The sequence below is a fragment of the Drosophila pseudoobscura genome, chromosome 3, assembly GCF_009870125.1.
Source record: "Drosophila pseudoobscura strain MV-25-SWS-2005 chromosome 3, UCI_Dpse_MV25, whole genome shotgun sequence".
NCBI lineage: Eukaryota > Metazoa > Arthropoda > Insecta > Diptera > Drosophilidae > Drosophila > Drosophila pseudoobscura.
This window is the reverse complement of record NC_046680.1, coordinates 11,555,907-11,570,997: the sequence shown is the minus strand read 5'-3', so window position 1 is coordinate 11,570,997 and position 15,091 is coordinate 11,555,907. Positions and strand designations below refer to the sequence as shown.

The window sequence follows — 15,091 nt, the reverse complement described above, 5'->3', positions numbered from 1 at the left end:
AGGTAACTTACAAAAAGAATCTGTAGCAACGGCACTGCACTACATAGAGGCTACATATCATTATTATAGTTATGCGGCTGGCTGGCGCTCTAATCAACGCCGGACAGGCAAAGAAACACACCACACCAAATATTCAATGGACTTTTAGTATGTATGCATATGGTAAATAGAAATATGGATGTTACAATCAAATCAGTGTTCTCTGTTCGCCGTTCCCAGAAAAGTTATGCCACGTAGTTATACTGGTTCTGATTATCCTTGTCGCGCTCCATGTAGTCTCGATCGATGAGCGACTCAATGCGTTTCTTTAAATCAGCGGGCTGGAAAGGAAGAAAAGTGGCATTCAATTTGAATACAAATTAAGTCGAAAGTCAAGACTGGTAAACGCACCTTGACGGGGAAGGTTAGCTGATTGAACAGCTCGGTGATGAGTAGATTGTGGCTTAACGTTTTACGCATCTTCATGATGCGCACAATTGCCGCATCTATCTGGTATTGACGGTCCTGGAATACACGCTCCTCGGTCGCCTTTTGTTCCTCATTCTAATCGGGGGGAAATACATCAGTTTGCTGTTAAAGTTTGCAGCTCAAAAAGTGAAACTTACCGTCTCCTTCATCTGTATCTGATTGATTTTGATTCTAAACAATTTGTTTGTGAACTCGTTATTAAAATCAAACTGGTCGCCATCCTCGATCTCGCGACCTTTTGGTGTTTTCGTTATGACTCGGGCGCGTCCACAGGCCAGCGACTGGAGTGTTCGGCGCAACTCTCCACCCTCGATCATGGTTGCGGCCAATATCTCCTCGTAGCTAAGCACCGGCTTATCGTTGAACAAGAGCAGCACCAGAGCCTGAAACAGCGAAACCAAAAGCTCTTTTGGACCCTGCGTAAGACGGTATTAAGATCAGTTGAGGACCAAGCCATTCGAATGCGTTCGTTTTTCACTTACCGCCTCAAACTGCGCACGCAGCATGCAGTTGCCCAGCGTGGGTTGCCATTGTAGCTTTCGTCCGCTATGCTTTTCCAAATAAAACTTGTTGAATATCTGCTGTGGATTGATGAGCTGTGGCGGCATTGTGACCTCTGTGGGCGCATATGTTGGCCAGTAGCCCATTGTCAGTATACTGACGCACAGGTCCAGGTTATGGACATCGCGATTGTTGCTGAGAGCGTGACCGCGGAACGCTGTATTGATGTCGCGGCTCAGTTCCATGTCCTTAAACATGCCCTCCAGCTTCGACGTGAAGCCTCCGCCACATTCTTGTTTCAGTTTTGACAGCATACTCTTTTCCGAGTCCACGGAAGCCGACTTGCCCACAAGCAATCGCTTTGCCAGATCCTGGAGAAGGCACAGACGGACACATAATGGATGATTATAGAGTGCAAAAGCGAAAGCAAGTGTGCAATAACAACCTTCTTGTAAAAAGCCTCAAAGACATCCTTGCCGTGTATAAAGCGAAACAGGACCATGATCTTGTCCAATGTCTTCTCAAGCTCTTCATCGGTGGTACCCTTGTTGCCAGACCGTAGCTTCATGTCCACGTATTTTGCTAAGGAGTACAAGAATATGGAGTTACAGGACAAAACAAAGAAAAAAAGTGATGAAATTGTGACCTACCAATAAGTTCTGCTGGTTTATTGGCTCGCTGATTGATAAAGAACTCAAAGGCCTCGCGCAACGAATTCGTGAACTTTTCATTGCGTGCAAAGCAATTGCGGACAATGTAATCCATTTTATCTTTAAATTCAAGCAGATCCTGCACCATGCTCTTATCCTTTTCCGGGTCAATGACAATGGTGCGTCCCTTTTTCTGAAATACATGCATAATACGTAAAGATAAATTAAGCAATGTGTAAGCAAGGACGAAGGAACCCTTAGCTAACCTTAATGTATCCGTTAAAGTTTCCGCACAGCTCTGATGTGCCGTTTTTGACACGGCTAAGCAAACCGTATAGCATTGTTAGTTCGACCCATCTGTTGTCCTCCAGCAACGAGTCCAGACCCTTCTGCAGTATGGCCGTTAGGTGTTCGGCCAGCAGCTCCTTCTCAACATTGTATATAAGCGGATGCCTAAGAGGAGGGAATCCAAACATTAACCTTATGCCATTGAAGTAATACATGTACATACTTTGTGCTCGAGTCCAGATAGTGCAGCAAGCGCTCGTGTTCCTCGGCCAGACGCATGCTAACGTGCTGTAGGTAGCCGGGCACCTCCAGGTCCTGCATCATACGTTGACTCTCAGCCTTGTACAGTTGATTGGTGGCATCGAGGAACTTCTCCTCGAACGAACTGGAGTAGATCTGAAGATCGCACAGCATCCGTACCAAACTCTTGAGCAGACCGCGGTCCACAGACGCGCCCTGTCGTTCTTTTTCAATCAGCGTCAAGAGACCATCGACCGTACGCTTCTGGACGACGCTATTCTGAGCAAAGTGTATGCGAAAGAGGTCCAGCCCCATGTCCCATATTGAGTGGATAAATGAGTTTTGTAAAACATAGGTGCGATCCATGTACAAGAATATGCTGCGTATCATGATCATCTGCTGGCAGAACGAGAGCCACCAGTTATTGATTTTCTCCAGCAGCACCTGTAAGTTGGTCCAATGTCTAAACGTATGTTTATTTTGACGTTGCAGCCCACTTACCAACTTGTCCATGCTGCCCCCAGTGAGCTCCTTCAGCTTGATATTGCGCTTCACATGTTGCTCGGTCAGCTCCTTGAGCTTCGTATACAGCTGGGCGTCCATTTTATGACTGCACATATTCACAACGGCCTGGTAGAGCTCCTCCAGTGAATATTTAATGGGCTTCGACAGTTGTATGGCGATAACGGCCTCCTCGAGCTTCACATACGTGTCCTCGGAATAGTTATCGGGCAGTGTGGGTTTATCTATGGATACAATATAAGTACATAAGTTTGTTGGATAGTCATAACTAGAAATACCACCCACCTTTGAAGTTCTTAATCACTATCTTTTTGACATCGCCAGGCTTGCTGTTGTGGATGGCCCCCGTGCGATTAAGTAAGTTTGAGGTAGTTGATGCCGATCGAATCTCGCCATGGTTCGAGCCAAGCTTGGAGAAATTTGGCAGGCGCTCGCCGTTTGTGGACGATGAGTTCATGTTTTGGGCAGCAAAGGCACTGCGGCCCATCAATAAGGCGGCGGCACTTTCAGCCTTTTTCAGGCAAGCAGCAATATTCTCGGTGTTCTCGTGCAGCTCTGTGGTATCCATAGGCTTATACTTTTTAGCAGCACTCATATTTCGGACGCACTGATGCCCACTGCCCACTGCAGGGGTAAACTCGTCTGCCTTTAACCCTTACCGTTACAGTCAGCTGCCTCTTTGTACCGGTCGGTCGTCTCCCTGTTGTCCTGCACGGGTAATGTAGTTATTGCTTTGCATGCATAAAGTGCATTTATTGGCCTTCAAACTTGGAATCTCCTTACCTTTGCAAGGACTTTTTCGGCACCCACTCGTGTTGCAGTGATACTTTTCACGACTTTCTCACTTGCCGACAACAAATTGGCAGCTCGCAACCTCAAGGCGAAGGAAGGTGCTGTGCTTCTCTTCTCGCTCCGGAACTGTGCTGTGGCACAATTGGGTGTTTTCTTTTGTACCAAATGTTCAGCAATTTGTTAGAGGCTACCCGGATCGAGTCACCAATGTAATAATAAGTGGCCTTTCTGCATTAAGTATAAAATTTTAGTTGCATGCGGAAAATATATTGCTTTGTGGTCAGTGTGACCGCGGACTGTTAAAATATACCGTCCGACCCTCAGAAATATACCAAGATATTTCGTCTCATTGTAAAAATATACTGTAAATATACCGACGAGTTCAAGTTGTACTATACATATTCATCGATTTTGATATTCCGTCAAATATTACTAGCTAGATAGATCTCTCAGTCCTGCCTACATAATTTTATCCAAGTAATGAATATTTTTTCTACTTGATTGCTTTATTTTAAATTGTTTACTTTGATTGTTTTTGACTCAATTTGGCTTCCTCAAGAACAACATAGCTGCTCGTATGATGAAAAACCGATCTTAGCCCACTTGGGCGCCCTCTATTTAAATAGTTCAACTACTTGAGGTAAGTGGCGAAAAATATGAACAATTGTAAATTCTTCTTGTGGATTCATGCCATCTTTCATCTGAACTTAAAAATAACCACGCTAACTTTCGCCTGAACTGCGCTAAAATTACTAAATTCTCATTATTTTCGGTGGAAAATTTAAATACTTGGCGGTGGAACCTTGGCTTATAATAGGTTAATCATTCTCTGTCAAAGCCTTGCCCACATAATATTATCAAATTAATGAGCCTATATTCTTCTTGACTTACTTGTTTGAAATACTTGCTTTTATTGGATTTTCACTATAAAAAGGACTTTAGCGAAAAAGGTTAAAATTATGGAACTATCAAAGAGAGCCTGACCCGATTCAAGTTCGGTTATCGCTACTATCGACGATACTACGAGTGGTGCGCGCCAAATATAAATTTTTGAGAGTGAATGAGCGAAAAGGATTTAAATGCAGTCTATTTGAATATATGTATGATGTATGTAAGTACGATTTGTGAGCGAAAATTCAAAAAACCTTCGTATGGTAGATTCTCTTTCTTCTTAAATATACCTTTGAAAATTAAATTTAATAGATTACCGTAAATATACAGTCGGTTCAATTTTGACCTAAAAAAACGCATATAAAATACATATAAAAACAAAACTCAACTAAGTGCAAGTGTAAACACGAATCCTTTGGTGTTGAGTTAACTCAACTAGAGATAAATAACTCTTGTCAGTGTAAATAGCCTATAATTCTATTCTATTTTAATTCTATTGTAAGTTAAAACTTCTGAAACTTTTCCTTTTTTCGCAATTGATTAGATGAATTTTTCCAAATTGGTTAAAGAGGACAAGACTTTCTTGAACTGCGGCGCCTAAACCAAAAATCAAAAACCAAAGGGCATTTAGCTGGACTAGACACAATTTCGGTGAAAAAACTTCTATGAAAATCCCAGCGCCAACTGTAAGAACAAGTCCGAAAGCGAAAAGAGACTGCGGGAATCGCTACTGAGATCGTTTCTTTCGATTCCGACAGGGAGATTATCAGCGTATTTATCCGACAGCCGCCCAACCATTAAAAGGAGGCGCTCTGTTTTTGGTAAAAACACAACCTTATATATGTGTATATTTAATAAGCGTTATGTTTTTCCTTTTATTTGACTTAAGGCTAATATCAAATATGTTGAAAGGTTTTGCTAAATAAATACTGAAACGTGTATACAAAATGTATAAAAGAAAAACGTGTGTTGTGTGTCTTAAAAATAAGGGTATTATGTACAGTATACATATTCTATTGTAGGTAGGTCTTTAACTGATCAAGTGTGCTGCTTTGCTTGGTATACAACAAGTCAAAAGGTATAGAATTCATAGTTTGTTCTTCGCCAGCGCGTTTATACTGCGCGTAATATTCATATACTACGTTTAGATATTTTGTAGTCTTTCTTAATTGGTAACAATTTCTAGGTACAAAGGGGGTACATATTTTTATGTATGTATTTATTCCTTTTTTGCAGAGCTATAGAGTTCTCATATGTATTTACGCTCGAAATGGGGGTTAGTTTAAGTAAATGTTTCTTTCATTTCAACGTTGTTTTATAAACTTTCTCGTCAATTCATCAACAACAGTATTTATTACAAATACCTGTGTAGGTATGTACGTACATGTAAGAGGCCAAGAAGCCAGACCAGGTCGGGTCTTCTTGTGGATATCGTTTAGTATCTGTTTATGGCAGCATCTAGTATAAGCATACATACATACATACATATATCAATAGATTCCGAGTAACTTTTGCGCACAGCGTGTAATGCTAAGGTTAGTAAATACATTTATGGTTCAAAATACAGCAGTTTGCAGGACATATTCGGTTATAAAAGCAATTAATAGGGCATCTAGCTCCTTGTTCTGATTGAAAATGAAATGTACATGAGATGGCAGCATATCCAACAATTACTTGCTCACTTTAGATATTTATACTATATTATATGAATGTATATGCATATGTATATTCCTTGTGCCTACGGATCCAATAAATAGTCGCACGGTTTGTGACATAAACGGTTGTAATAAATAAAATCTTGTCTTGCTTAAAATGACGCACACACACTCATATGTACACGCACGCACAGCCCACAGTCGCACAAAAAGCCACAGAAACATACGACATACGACATACAATAAACATCCTTACATTATCCCTGTTCCATGCCCGTTTAGTCAGGCAGCATATGGACGAAACTGACGGGAAACATGCCACGTCGCGCCGGCTGTCCCTCGATGATGCCCTCCATCCAGTTGTCATCGTCAGTGCGCTCATTCAACACAATCAGTATCTCGCCCTCCTTGAACTCAAGCTCATCATCGTTGTCCGCCACGCAGTCGTAGAGCGCCCTGCACCGTCTCTGCCCATTCTGTGGATCAGTGGAAAAAGATTAGCCCGTGCACAATCTCAATACCGATGCCCCCCGCCCCTCCTTACATTGTGGAATTTTCCGCTTGGGCCTGGTCCTGGAGCGCCTTTGGATGGATTGTCGGGCGACGAGTTGAGACGATCGTTGTCGCTGGATGAGACATTCGATTCGGCCGAATGATCCAAGCCACCGCCAGAGCTGTCCATGTCCGTGTGCCAGGACTCGTACTCGGTAAAGTTGGCCGATTGATTTATCAGCTGCAAAAAGGACACAACAGGACAGCAACAGGATTAGTTAACATCAAAGTCTCTCAGGCGCAAAATATTAGTGCAGCAATATTGTAACATCAAAAGAAACGGATTTGAATTGTGTGGGCGCAGGGGTTATTGCTTTGAAGGATGCAAAATAAACTGGACATTTTAGTAGGGGAACGAACACAGCAACAGCAACCACAACGACAACAAGAATGTTTTTAGTTAGGTATTTCGCTTGTCATAGAATGAAAATGCAAATGAGCAAAAGAGTTTGCCATTTACCGTCTCCTCACTGGACTGGGACAATCTCAATCTCAAAATCTCACTGTGTTGCTTGCGCTAAAAATTGTTTACCAAATGCAAATAGATACAGATACATTGAGAGGTTCATATTATATTACTACAGGAACTACAGAACAGGACCTGCTGCTCAGACAATGGGAGCGCCCCTTGGGAGCACAACTCACCTTTCGCGGCGGTGCTATCGGACCCTCGTCTATGGAACTGATGCTCTCATTCGACTGTCCATTGGAAATCTCACGCTCTGTGGAATAAAAGTGGGTAAAAGACTGTACAGAACACATCGTGGGGCTGAGCCTCACCTGACGGCGGTCCTGGTGGCGGTATCTTTGGGCGCATCAACGCCGACTTGTCCACATGCTTGAGTGTCGGCAGCTCCCCAGTGGGTGGAAGGACAAGCTTGGCTCCAGCCAGATGTATATTACGATTCAGCGACTCCCCGCTGGGCGAGCGCTTGTGGCCAAATGTTGTCATGGCAGGCATTAGGCTGCTACTGCTGCCATTTCCCGATCCGCCAGGGATACCGCCATAGCCGCCCCGGGGACTGCTCTCGACGCTGCGCAGGTGGGGCAGCGTGCCATAGGCCACATCCAGGGATTGGTTCTTATGATTGATGGCCCGTATGTCGTTGGCATCAAAGTTTTGCGAGTGCCTGGGCGGATGCGGTAGTGTGCCATAGAAGGAGGAGCTGGAGGAGGCGCTGCCCAGCGTGCCAGGCGGTGGAGCCGGAGCTGTGCGCTTCTTCAGAGAGTTCATGTTCGCCGTAGATGTGGACTTGCGGGCGCCGCCCGTCACATGACCCAGCTCACTCTGCTGCATATTCAGACTGTTCCTCGCCGCCCTTACACTCTGACTGGAAACTGAGCTTGGACTAGAGCCACCGCCCCCGTTGCCGCCGGCACCACCGCCCACATTGCTACCCAGATACTGGCCCACACTGATGTGCGACTTTGGCGACGTTCCCGCCGAATGCGTGTAGCTGGGCAGGCCCGAGGGCAGCGTAAACTGGCGGCTGGGACAGTTGGCGATTGGACTAGAACTGGACTGTATGGAGTCGCAAGTGGAGGAGCGTGAGCGCAGCACTGGCGAATCCCCGCCAGCAAAACTGGGGGGACGTGAACGAGATTTCTGTAAATCAATGAAATGGAAACGCATAAGAAGGAATTCCCCAATTCGCAAAGTAGAATCGCAAAACATACGCGTTCATCGATGACTGTTTCGTCGTCACTGAAATCTGTGGAGCCATCCTCGTTGGGCAGATTCCAATCGGTGTTTATGTGATCAAAGGCGCTCTTCTCCCGCTTTATGGCACATTCAATCTAAAGGATACAAATACAATATGATTATAGGCCCGATCAATATCAAGCGAGTATTTTTGCATCTTCCTCACCAGTTCTCTGCAGCCATTGTGTCCCATCTCTTTGGCTATATCCAGCGCTGTTTTGTTTTGCGAGTTCTTCAGCTCGTAGTCTGCTCCCGAGCGAAGCAGCAGCTTCATACACTCCCTGCGATCGTGGAGAGCGCACAGGTGCAGAGCCGTATTCTTTCCGGTCAGATCCAGCAGTCCGGCTGGATTGGTGGCCTTGTTTAGGCCCTTCGGCGGCATGTTCTGTATGAGAAAGTCGACAATGTGCAGCGTGGAGCCCATCTCCCGCAGAACGGCCAGATGCAGAGCTGTCTCCCCCGCATCCGAGCTGGGCAGGCAGCAGGTGAGATCCGCGCCCTCTGCCCACACCTGCAGCAGTTGGCTCATGTCCGCATTCACGATGGCCTGCTCTAGATCGCACCGCAAATCGTTGTCGTCCGAGCAGGTGCGCATCACATAGCGCTTGGCCACGTACTTGGCCCGAATGAAGTCGTAGCGTTCCTCCCTGAGGATAGAAAATAGAAAGATGGTTACAGCTTGATGAAGATCTCCCTGGAATGGCGGGATACGTACATGCTGCTCTCGTGCTGTAGCTTCCCGCGGCCCAACTTTGCCTCCATGATGTCGTTCAGCGTACTGTTGCCCATGGCCCGTGCGATCAGCAGATTGGCCGTGGTCAGATTGTCGAGCGTTAGACTCTGGATGCGCGAGTGATGGACGCCCAGATCACGATGCACTCCCGAGCACTGGATGCACACCAGGATGCCAAAATTCAGGCTGATCCAGGTGACATCGTTGCGGGAGCCGCAGTCGCAGCAGCGGTCGTTGCCGGGTAGCAGCTGCACGTAGCGGATCACAGTCTTCTGCAGCTCCACCAGGCTGGGGCTCATCTGGGGATTCGCGTGCTGGAAGGCCTTGGTGAGGGCCTTCTCCTTGCAGTTGACCAGCACGGCCATCCAGGCCTTCTGATCGGCCTCGTCCTCGGCCTGAAAGTGGTACGGGCGATTGTCTGCGAATGGAATATAATTATAGGTATGCTGGATTCATTGATATCTTCCACTTACAGCTTATCAAATCGAAGCCACGCTTATCGTCCGGAACCGGCTTGATCTGGCAGGTGAGCAGATTGACTTGGGTCGGCGGCTTGGACTCGTCCGCATGGAAGATGTCCAGGAAACCATCGCTGGTCACCCGGCAGCGCCTCTTCTGCCACACGCGACGCACCTTGCCCTCGCTCTTCTTGAGCAGATGCCCTTGTCGCGTGACCCCGTGATGCTTGTCGCCCTGCAGCTGGTGCAGAGAGTAGCCCGCCCCCCCGCTCCGGCTCTGGCTATCCGACGACGGCACATTGTCCACCCGCTCAAAGTCTGGGGTGCTGCGCAGCATCGTTCGCAGATCGAGCAAACTGCGCCGATCCTCGTCCTGCTTCTGCTTGATCACGTGCAGCTTCTCGCTCAGATCGCCGATGTATGTGCCAAAGTGCTCGATGGTCTGGAGCCCATCTTTAAAGTAGCTGCAATGAAGAAGGAGTTGGTTAGCCTTAGGTTTCAGTTCAGGCTCTAGATGGCTCTGCCACTCACTTGTTCAGGGCGTGATAGTACTCGACTAGGTGCTGCAGCAGCTCGATTCCTGTTTTTGTTTTAATATCCTTGTACTTGAGCAGATACTCGCACGTCTGCAGCTGGTAGAGCCTCCGCTCCTTCTCCATTTCCTCGGACACCACAGCGGCATCGATCTCCGTGCGCACCATGCCCGCCTCCTTGGCCTGGGCCTTCTTCTCCTTCTCGATCTTGATGAATTTCGCCTCGTAGTCTTTGGCCGCCTTATCGAACGGCCGCTTCATGTCCCCCTTGACGCCCCTCAGTTCGCTCTTCAGCATCGAGTCCACCGGAAACATCACAATGTTGTTGATGTTCTGCATCTGCAAAGGCATGAGGAAGGGCATGGATAAAGACTCGGATAAGGCTGGACTGCACTTGGGATATGCAGGCGACATATATGTATATGTACCAGGGTCTTCAACAGTGCACTCAGCTCCTTGGTGACGACGCTGAACTTGAGGAACGCCGCCCCAATGTCGGGCTCGTCCTGATCGATCACCTTGCCGCCCAGTCGCTCCAGAGCTCGCACCATGAACATCTCATTGTCCACATGGGCTGCAATAAGACAGAAAGATATCAGTATCTGGGGCAGCACTCCATATCGTGTACTTACTGTTCCCCGAGTTGTGTATGGCCTTGACCGCCTTCTTCAGCTTCGTGAGGCCTTCCCGGTCGAACTCCAGGCGCTGCAAAGAGTGGGTAAATATCGTTTCAGTTTTTATAGTTATGGGGAGGGGTAGCGGTAGGCGTAGGGGCAGTGGCAGGGGCAGGGGCGATTTCCTCAGCAGCATGCCAGCTGAAAACGGAAGACAATCAGATGTGCCCCTTCCATGCATGGAAACGGATTCCATAGGCACAATTCTATGGCACACCAAATGCATTTAATAGCAGAATTTGGTATTCCATCCACTGCCGCCCCACGTTGTATGGAAAATGTGTCCACAAGGTCATTTCGTTTAATAAAATTAATAATCACCAGAACCCCAGTCCCAAGCCCAGTTCCCATTTCAAATGCAGCACCCCACCATCTGATGCATCGCGGCATAAATCAATTAAAACCATTCCAACGGCGGTGCACTCTCCCTTCAGGGCTCCTTCTCTTTAGGGCTCCTTTTCGGAGTTACAATCTCTACAATTACTCGAATTATCCTCTCTCTCCTCTCCCCCTTGACCCATTGACTTTTCCCCAATTGGCATCAATTCAATTGTTTTTGAAGAATATTGAATTAAATATCAGAAGAGAGCCACCCCGCTGCCGATGGATCCACATGAATGCCTTTTCTGATTGCTGATGGCTGGATGGGGGCTCTCTCATGAATTATGAACTCGAACAACCATTTGATGCCAATAAATTCCGACGGCCATTACCAGCGGAGATTAGATTAAATGTTTTTTTTTGTAGTTATAAGCTGGTAATATCAACAAAAAAAAAAGAGCCAATGCCATCCACCTTCGCTTCCTCCTGTGGCTGGGGTTTTGCAAATCCTTATCAGCGCCCTGCACACGGCATGTACATTGTTTTTGAGATTTTCTCGAGCATTATGCAGAATTCTATTGTGCCGGGAGAAGTTCAAAGTAGAATGGTTCATAGAATTTCCTGGGACGCTCACAGAAACCATTCGAATGCATAAACACACGTTCCACCGCATACGGATAGGCGAAGAACAATACCAATAACTAGCTCAAATCAAAATCAAAGCCAAGTCTCGAGTTGGAACTCGTTTCTCTGGGATCTGCTGGTCGGTCGGGACGGGTCGGTTGACGGGTTTGCTGTTTTGATAACAAAAGGCGCTAATTTATACTGTATCAAACGCTGAAGCCCGAGAAGATGGCTGCTGAAACCGCAACATGGTTTATAGAACACCACAAATATGTAAATTTGTATGGGATATATATATGGGTCCTACCGTCTCCCAGGCGACGCCTGAGGATGACTAACACTTGGCCAATGATTCAGTGGGTGGAGTGGCCAAAAGTTGGAGTTGAAATTCATCTTGGACCAGAGGGAAACTAAGAGTTTTCTCTCTAAATATTTTCTAAGGCTAATATTTCATTTAATTTTAGACAGATTAACAGACACGGGAATCGGTAACGGGGAACGGTACAGAGCACGCAATAAAAAGAGACAAAAACTGAAAAAACTCAAATGAGATGGAAATAAAGCAAACCGCCCGACCGTCTGCCGGAATGGGGGTCACTGGGCTGGGCGCCTGCGACTGGGCCTGGGCCTGGGACCACTAAAAATCCATCAGCGAAATTAAATATTAAATGTTTGATGTGGAGGCCGGCCCCGAGAAGGCGTGACGTGACGTGACGTGACCAGCAGCTCTCTTGGCACCAATTATCAAATGTGTGGAGCGAAGCGGCTGCTGCACGGGACCTGTACGGGAATATGGGATGTGGATAGAGCATAGGCATAGGCACACTCTCTCAGAGTGTGTGTCGGGGGAGCTGTGGCACATTTAACAGCAGATATTGCATAATTTCCATGGCCAGTCGCTGTTTAAATGACAAATGGGATGAATTTTCCACTTGAGCAACAGCCACTTGGCCACTTTCTGTGGGTGATGATAAGTGAGCGCTTTTCCACCCGCCCAGGGCAGCCATTCCCATTCCCATTCCCCCGGACTAAGCCTTGACTAATCAATGCGGTTGCTTCTCTGGTATTTTGTTCTTATCACACGCCTTTTCCGGCCCCGCAACACCACTTTGCCTTGTATTTGTTGTACTTGGGCTTATCAATGCGGTGGGGTGGGAGAGCGGGAGAGGGCGCATCAGCAGCTGCTGCGGGGTGACTAAAAATAGAAATTGCAGCACACTCGTGTGGCAGAGACACCTCCCCTTCCCGCACTCTCCAGTCCTCAGCAGCCAGCTGTGCTGCTTTAATTAAGAATGCATTTAGTGGGTCCCGCGACCCGCGTTAAAGGAAAAAACCACCTTGCTGCAGAGAGAGAGAGAGGGAGAGAGAGAGCACGCGCGTGTGATAGAGAGAACGAGAGAGAGCAAAATTGGCTCCAAGCCAATTTATAGAAATCTCTTTTGTTGCTTCTAATCGTATTGTGGGGGGAGAGAGACGCCGACGCCCCTTCTTTGGGTACTGCACCGCATCACACAATCACTTTTCCAGGGAAAACGTCGATTTATTTATAATAATTTCTGTCATCATTGCTTACCTCTTCCAGAATGCCAATCGTCTGGCGGCAGTCCGGCATTCGCGAGGCGAAGGTAGAGGTGGTGGGAGAGCTATAGTCAGAGCGCGTCTCCTCCACAAACTCGGAGATGGCTATCAGGGCTGGCGGCATCTTGTTCGACTGGACTGGCTTCCTGCTGCAGGGGCACTCACTCTCGGCGACGAACGGACAATCAACAACAACAACAGTTTACTACGTCCAAGGACATGCACACGGAGCGAGTACGAGTGCGATACGAGTGCGAGTACGAGCGCGATGGCGATGTCGATGGAGGGAGGGAAGCAACGAATAGAAACTTCGGGGCACGGCACGGCGCGAACACACGGCACAGGAACAGGCACAGCTGCCGTGCTGCTGCTGGCCTTGTGGCGAGAAGCGACAAAGAAAGGATCAAAACGAATGGCACAAGGGGCAGGCAGCAGCAGCAGCAAGCAACAAGAATCAGGATAACGCCTTCTTCGATGAGCGACGACTGCGTTTGTATGCGAGTGTGCGGTGTGTGGTGTACGTGAGTTTGAGAGTGTGTGTGTGTAGGTGCGCGAATGTGGTGTTCTATTTTCGTGGAGTTATTTGTATTTGGTCACCGCTCTGCCTTTGGATTACTAGTATTATTATTGGAGTTATACTTTCCCTTGCCTTGCACTGCTAGTCACGCACACACACACATATCACATATTTACGCACTGGTCTTCTCATCATCCTAGCACTCTCTTCCCCGCGATTCGATTTTTTTGGTACTATGGGCAGCGGCAGCGCAATTAGCGTTGGAATAGAGAAATGCGCAGTGCATTTTCACAGCAGTTTAGTGTGTGCCACATTTTGGATCTAGCATCTAGCACTTCCACACAAACGATGACACTGGACACTGGCACTGGGGCATAATTAATGGTTCGCCAGTGCTTAATAAATTAATTGTTGTTTTATTGTGCTGCTGGCGTCTGCATTTTCACTGGTTATTGGTTGCTACACTTTGGGGATTATGGATTATCTTAGGCTTTCGGTTTGGGTTGTACTTTTCAGATTAATTCTCTTGTTTTCTTCCGTTTCTTAGATTTGTGTTTGTTTTTTGTGTTTGCTCAATTTTTTACGCGTTCTGGTTATTTGCTACTAATGGGAGGATAAAGAGGGTATGGACAACAGCAAAACGACCCAGAAAATGCAACGAATGCACGGTAAAATCCACACCTTTTGCTTAACACACCTTGAAGTCAAAAGGCAGTTTTTCTCGACACCCGCGAGGTGAGGTTTGTACGAAGCTTGCAATTTGTCTCGTCTGTTTTTGCCTGTAGTCCATACCCTTTTTTATAGCCCATTCAAAATTTCGACTCATTCTATCGTTTCGGAGAGAGCAGTAGTGTGACCGTCGCGAGGTCGTACAATTAGTGTCAGTTAACAAAGTCTAATGTCATAAGGCTATTATACATTATGCAAGTGTGTACACATTGGTCACCATAGCATAAATAATTAATATTAATTATTAAAAGGATTAATGCTTCGCGTTTCGTGTTTGGTTTCCTCACACATTTTTTTTATTCATTTCCCGGACAAGTTCACACTTTTTCTCTCGCATGATATATCGTTCACACTGCTTCCACAAACCCGAATTAGAGAGAAGTAATCATATAGCTATCGTAAAAAACTATCGACTCAAGCCATAATATGTCTAATATTTTATTTCCTAATTTTTTATCCCTGTTTCGCCCATTTTATCAACCATCACCACTTATTAATAGTGGCGTAATAATTATTTGTGAGGGAAAAGGAAAAAAATAAATACTTTACACTAATTTGATCATTAGATCAAACATATTAATAATATATTATCATTATAATATTAATAATAGCACTAACCATACAGCATGGTTAGTGATAATAGCCGATAAACTGTTTCTGGTG

At 46.4% G+C, this 15,091-nt stretch overlaps 2 protein-coding genes and 1 long non-coding RNA gene across 5 annotated transcripts; 1 reads left to right on the top strand and 2 right to left on the bottom strand.

Annotated features, from left to right (window-relative positions):
• Nucleotides 1-125: 125 nt before the first annotated feature.
• Cul4 (cullin 4) lies at nucleotides 126-3,727 on the bottom strand. Its single transcript, XM_033378753.1, has 11 exons — nucleotides 3,453-3,727; nucleotides 2,955-3,377; nucleotides 2,649-2,893; nucleotides 2,131-2,591; nucleotides 1,886-2,072; nucleotides 1,620-1,812; nucleotides 1,415-1,551; nucleotides 951-1,340; nucleotides 606-884; nucleotides 391-543; nucleotides 126-320 (listed from the first exon to the last, which is right to left on the bottom strand). Exons 2-11 carry the CDS (start codon nucleotides 3,262-3,264, stop codon nucleotides 225-227), a joined length of 2,451 nt encoding a protein of 816 aa, XP_033234644.1. The 5' UTR covers nucleotides 3,265-3,377; nucleotides 3,453-3,727; the 3' UTR covers nucleotides 126-224.
• A 164-nt stretch (nucleotides 3,728-3,891) lies between these two features.
• LOC26534228 (uncharacterized) lies at nucleotides 3,892-5,315 on the top strand. 2 transcript variants are annotated; one of them, XR_004468902.1, is made up of 4 exons: nucleotides 3,892-3,938; nucleotides 4,021-4,101; nucleotides 4,396-4,572; nucleotides 4,897-5,315. It is a non-coding gene; the product is annotated as an uncharacterized lncRNA (long non-coding RNA). The 2 variants fall into 2 exon arrangements; XR_001452193.2 differs by having other exon boundaries at nucleotides 3,892-4,101.
• Nucleotides 5,316-5,517: 202 nt separating this feature from the next.
• Nucleotides 5,518-14,482, bottom strand: Asap (ArfGAP domain of ASAP). Of its 2 annotated transcripts, XM_001360882.4 has the most exons (13): nucleotides 13,178-14,482; nucleotides 10,618-10,690; nucleotides 10,414-10,559; nucleotides 9,984-10,324; nucleotides 9,468-9,916; nucleotides 8,977-9,412; nucleotides 8,428-8,908; nucleotides 8,237-8,356; nucleotides 7,340-8,165; nucleotides 7,205-7,281; nucleotides 7,020-7,076; nucleotides 6,552-6,740; nucleotides 5,518-6,483 (listed from the first exon to the last, which is right to left on the bottom strand). In XM_001360882.4, exons 1-13 carry the CDS (start codon nucleotides 13,304-13,306, stop codon nucleotides 6,286-6,288), a joined length of 3,522 nt encoding a protein of 1,173 aa, XP_001360919.2. In that variant the 5' UTR covers nucleotides 13,307-14,482; the 3' UTR covers nucleotides 5,518-6,285. The 2 variants fall into 2 exon arrangements, with proteins under 2 accessions (XP_001360919.2, XP_015039833.1); XM_015184347.2 differs by lacking the exon at nucleotides 7,020-7,076 and having other exon boundaries at nucleotides 13,178-14,480.
• Nucleotides 14,483-15,091: the final 609 nt, after the last annotated feature.

What these genes read in the sequence shown, in the direction of transcription:
- Cul4 (XM_033378753.1), bottom strand. Translation starts at nt 3,264, where the DNA reads ATGAGTGCTGCTAAAAAGTATAAGCCTATGGATACCACAGAGCTGCAC. An exon ending in AGATACAGATGAAGGAGACG is followed by an intron (nt 544 to 605) that starts GTAAGTTTCACT and finishes CCCCCCGATTAG; the next exon opens with AATGAGGAACAAAAGGCGAC. An exon ending in AGCTAACCTTCCCCGTCAAG is followed by an intron (nt 321 to 390) that starts GTGCGTTTACCA and finishes CTTCCTTTCCAG; the next exon opens with CCCGCTGATTTAAAGAAACG.
- Asap (XM_001360882.4), bottom strand. Translation starts at nt 13,306, where the DNA reads ATGCCGCCAGCCCTGATAGCCATCTCCGAGTTTGTGGAGGAGACGCGC. An exon ending in CTACAGCACGAGAGCAGCAT is followed by an intron (nt 8,909 to 8,976) that starts GTACGTATCCCG and finishes TTCTATCCTCAG; the next exon opens with GGAGGAACGCTACGACTTCA. An exon ending in ACAATGGCTGCAGAGAACTG is followed by an intron (nt 8,357 to 8,427) that starts GTGAGGAAGATG and finishes TGTATCCTTTAG; the next exon opens with ATTGAATGTGCCATAAAGCG.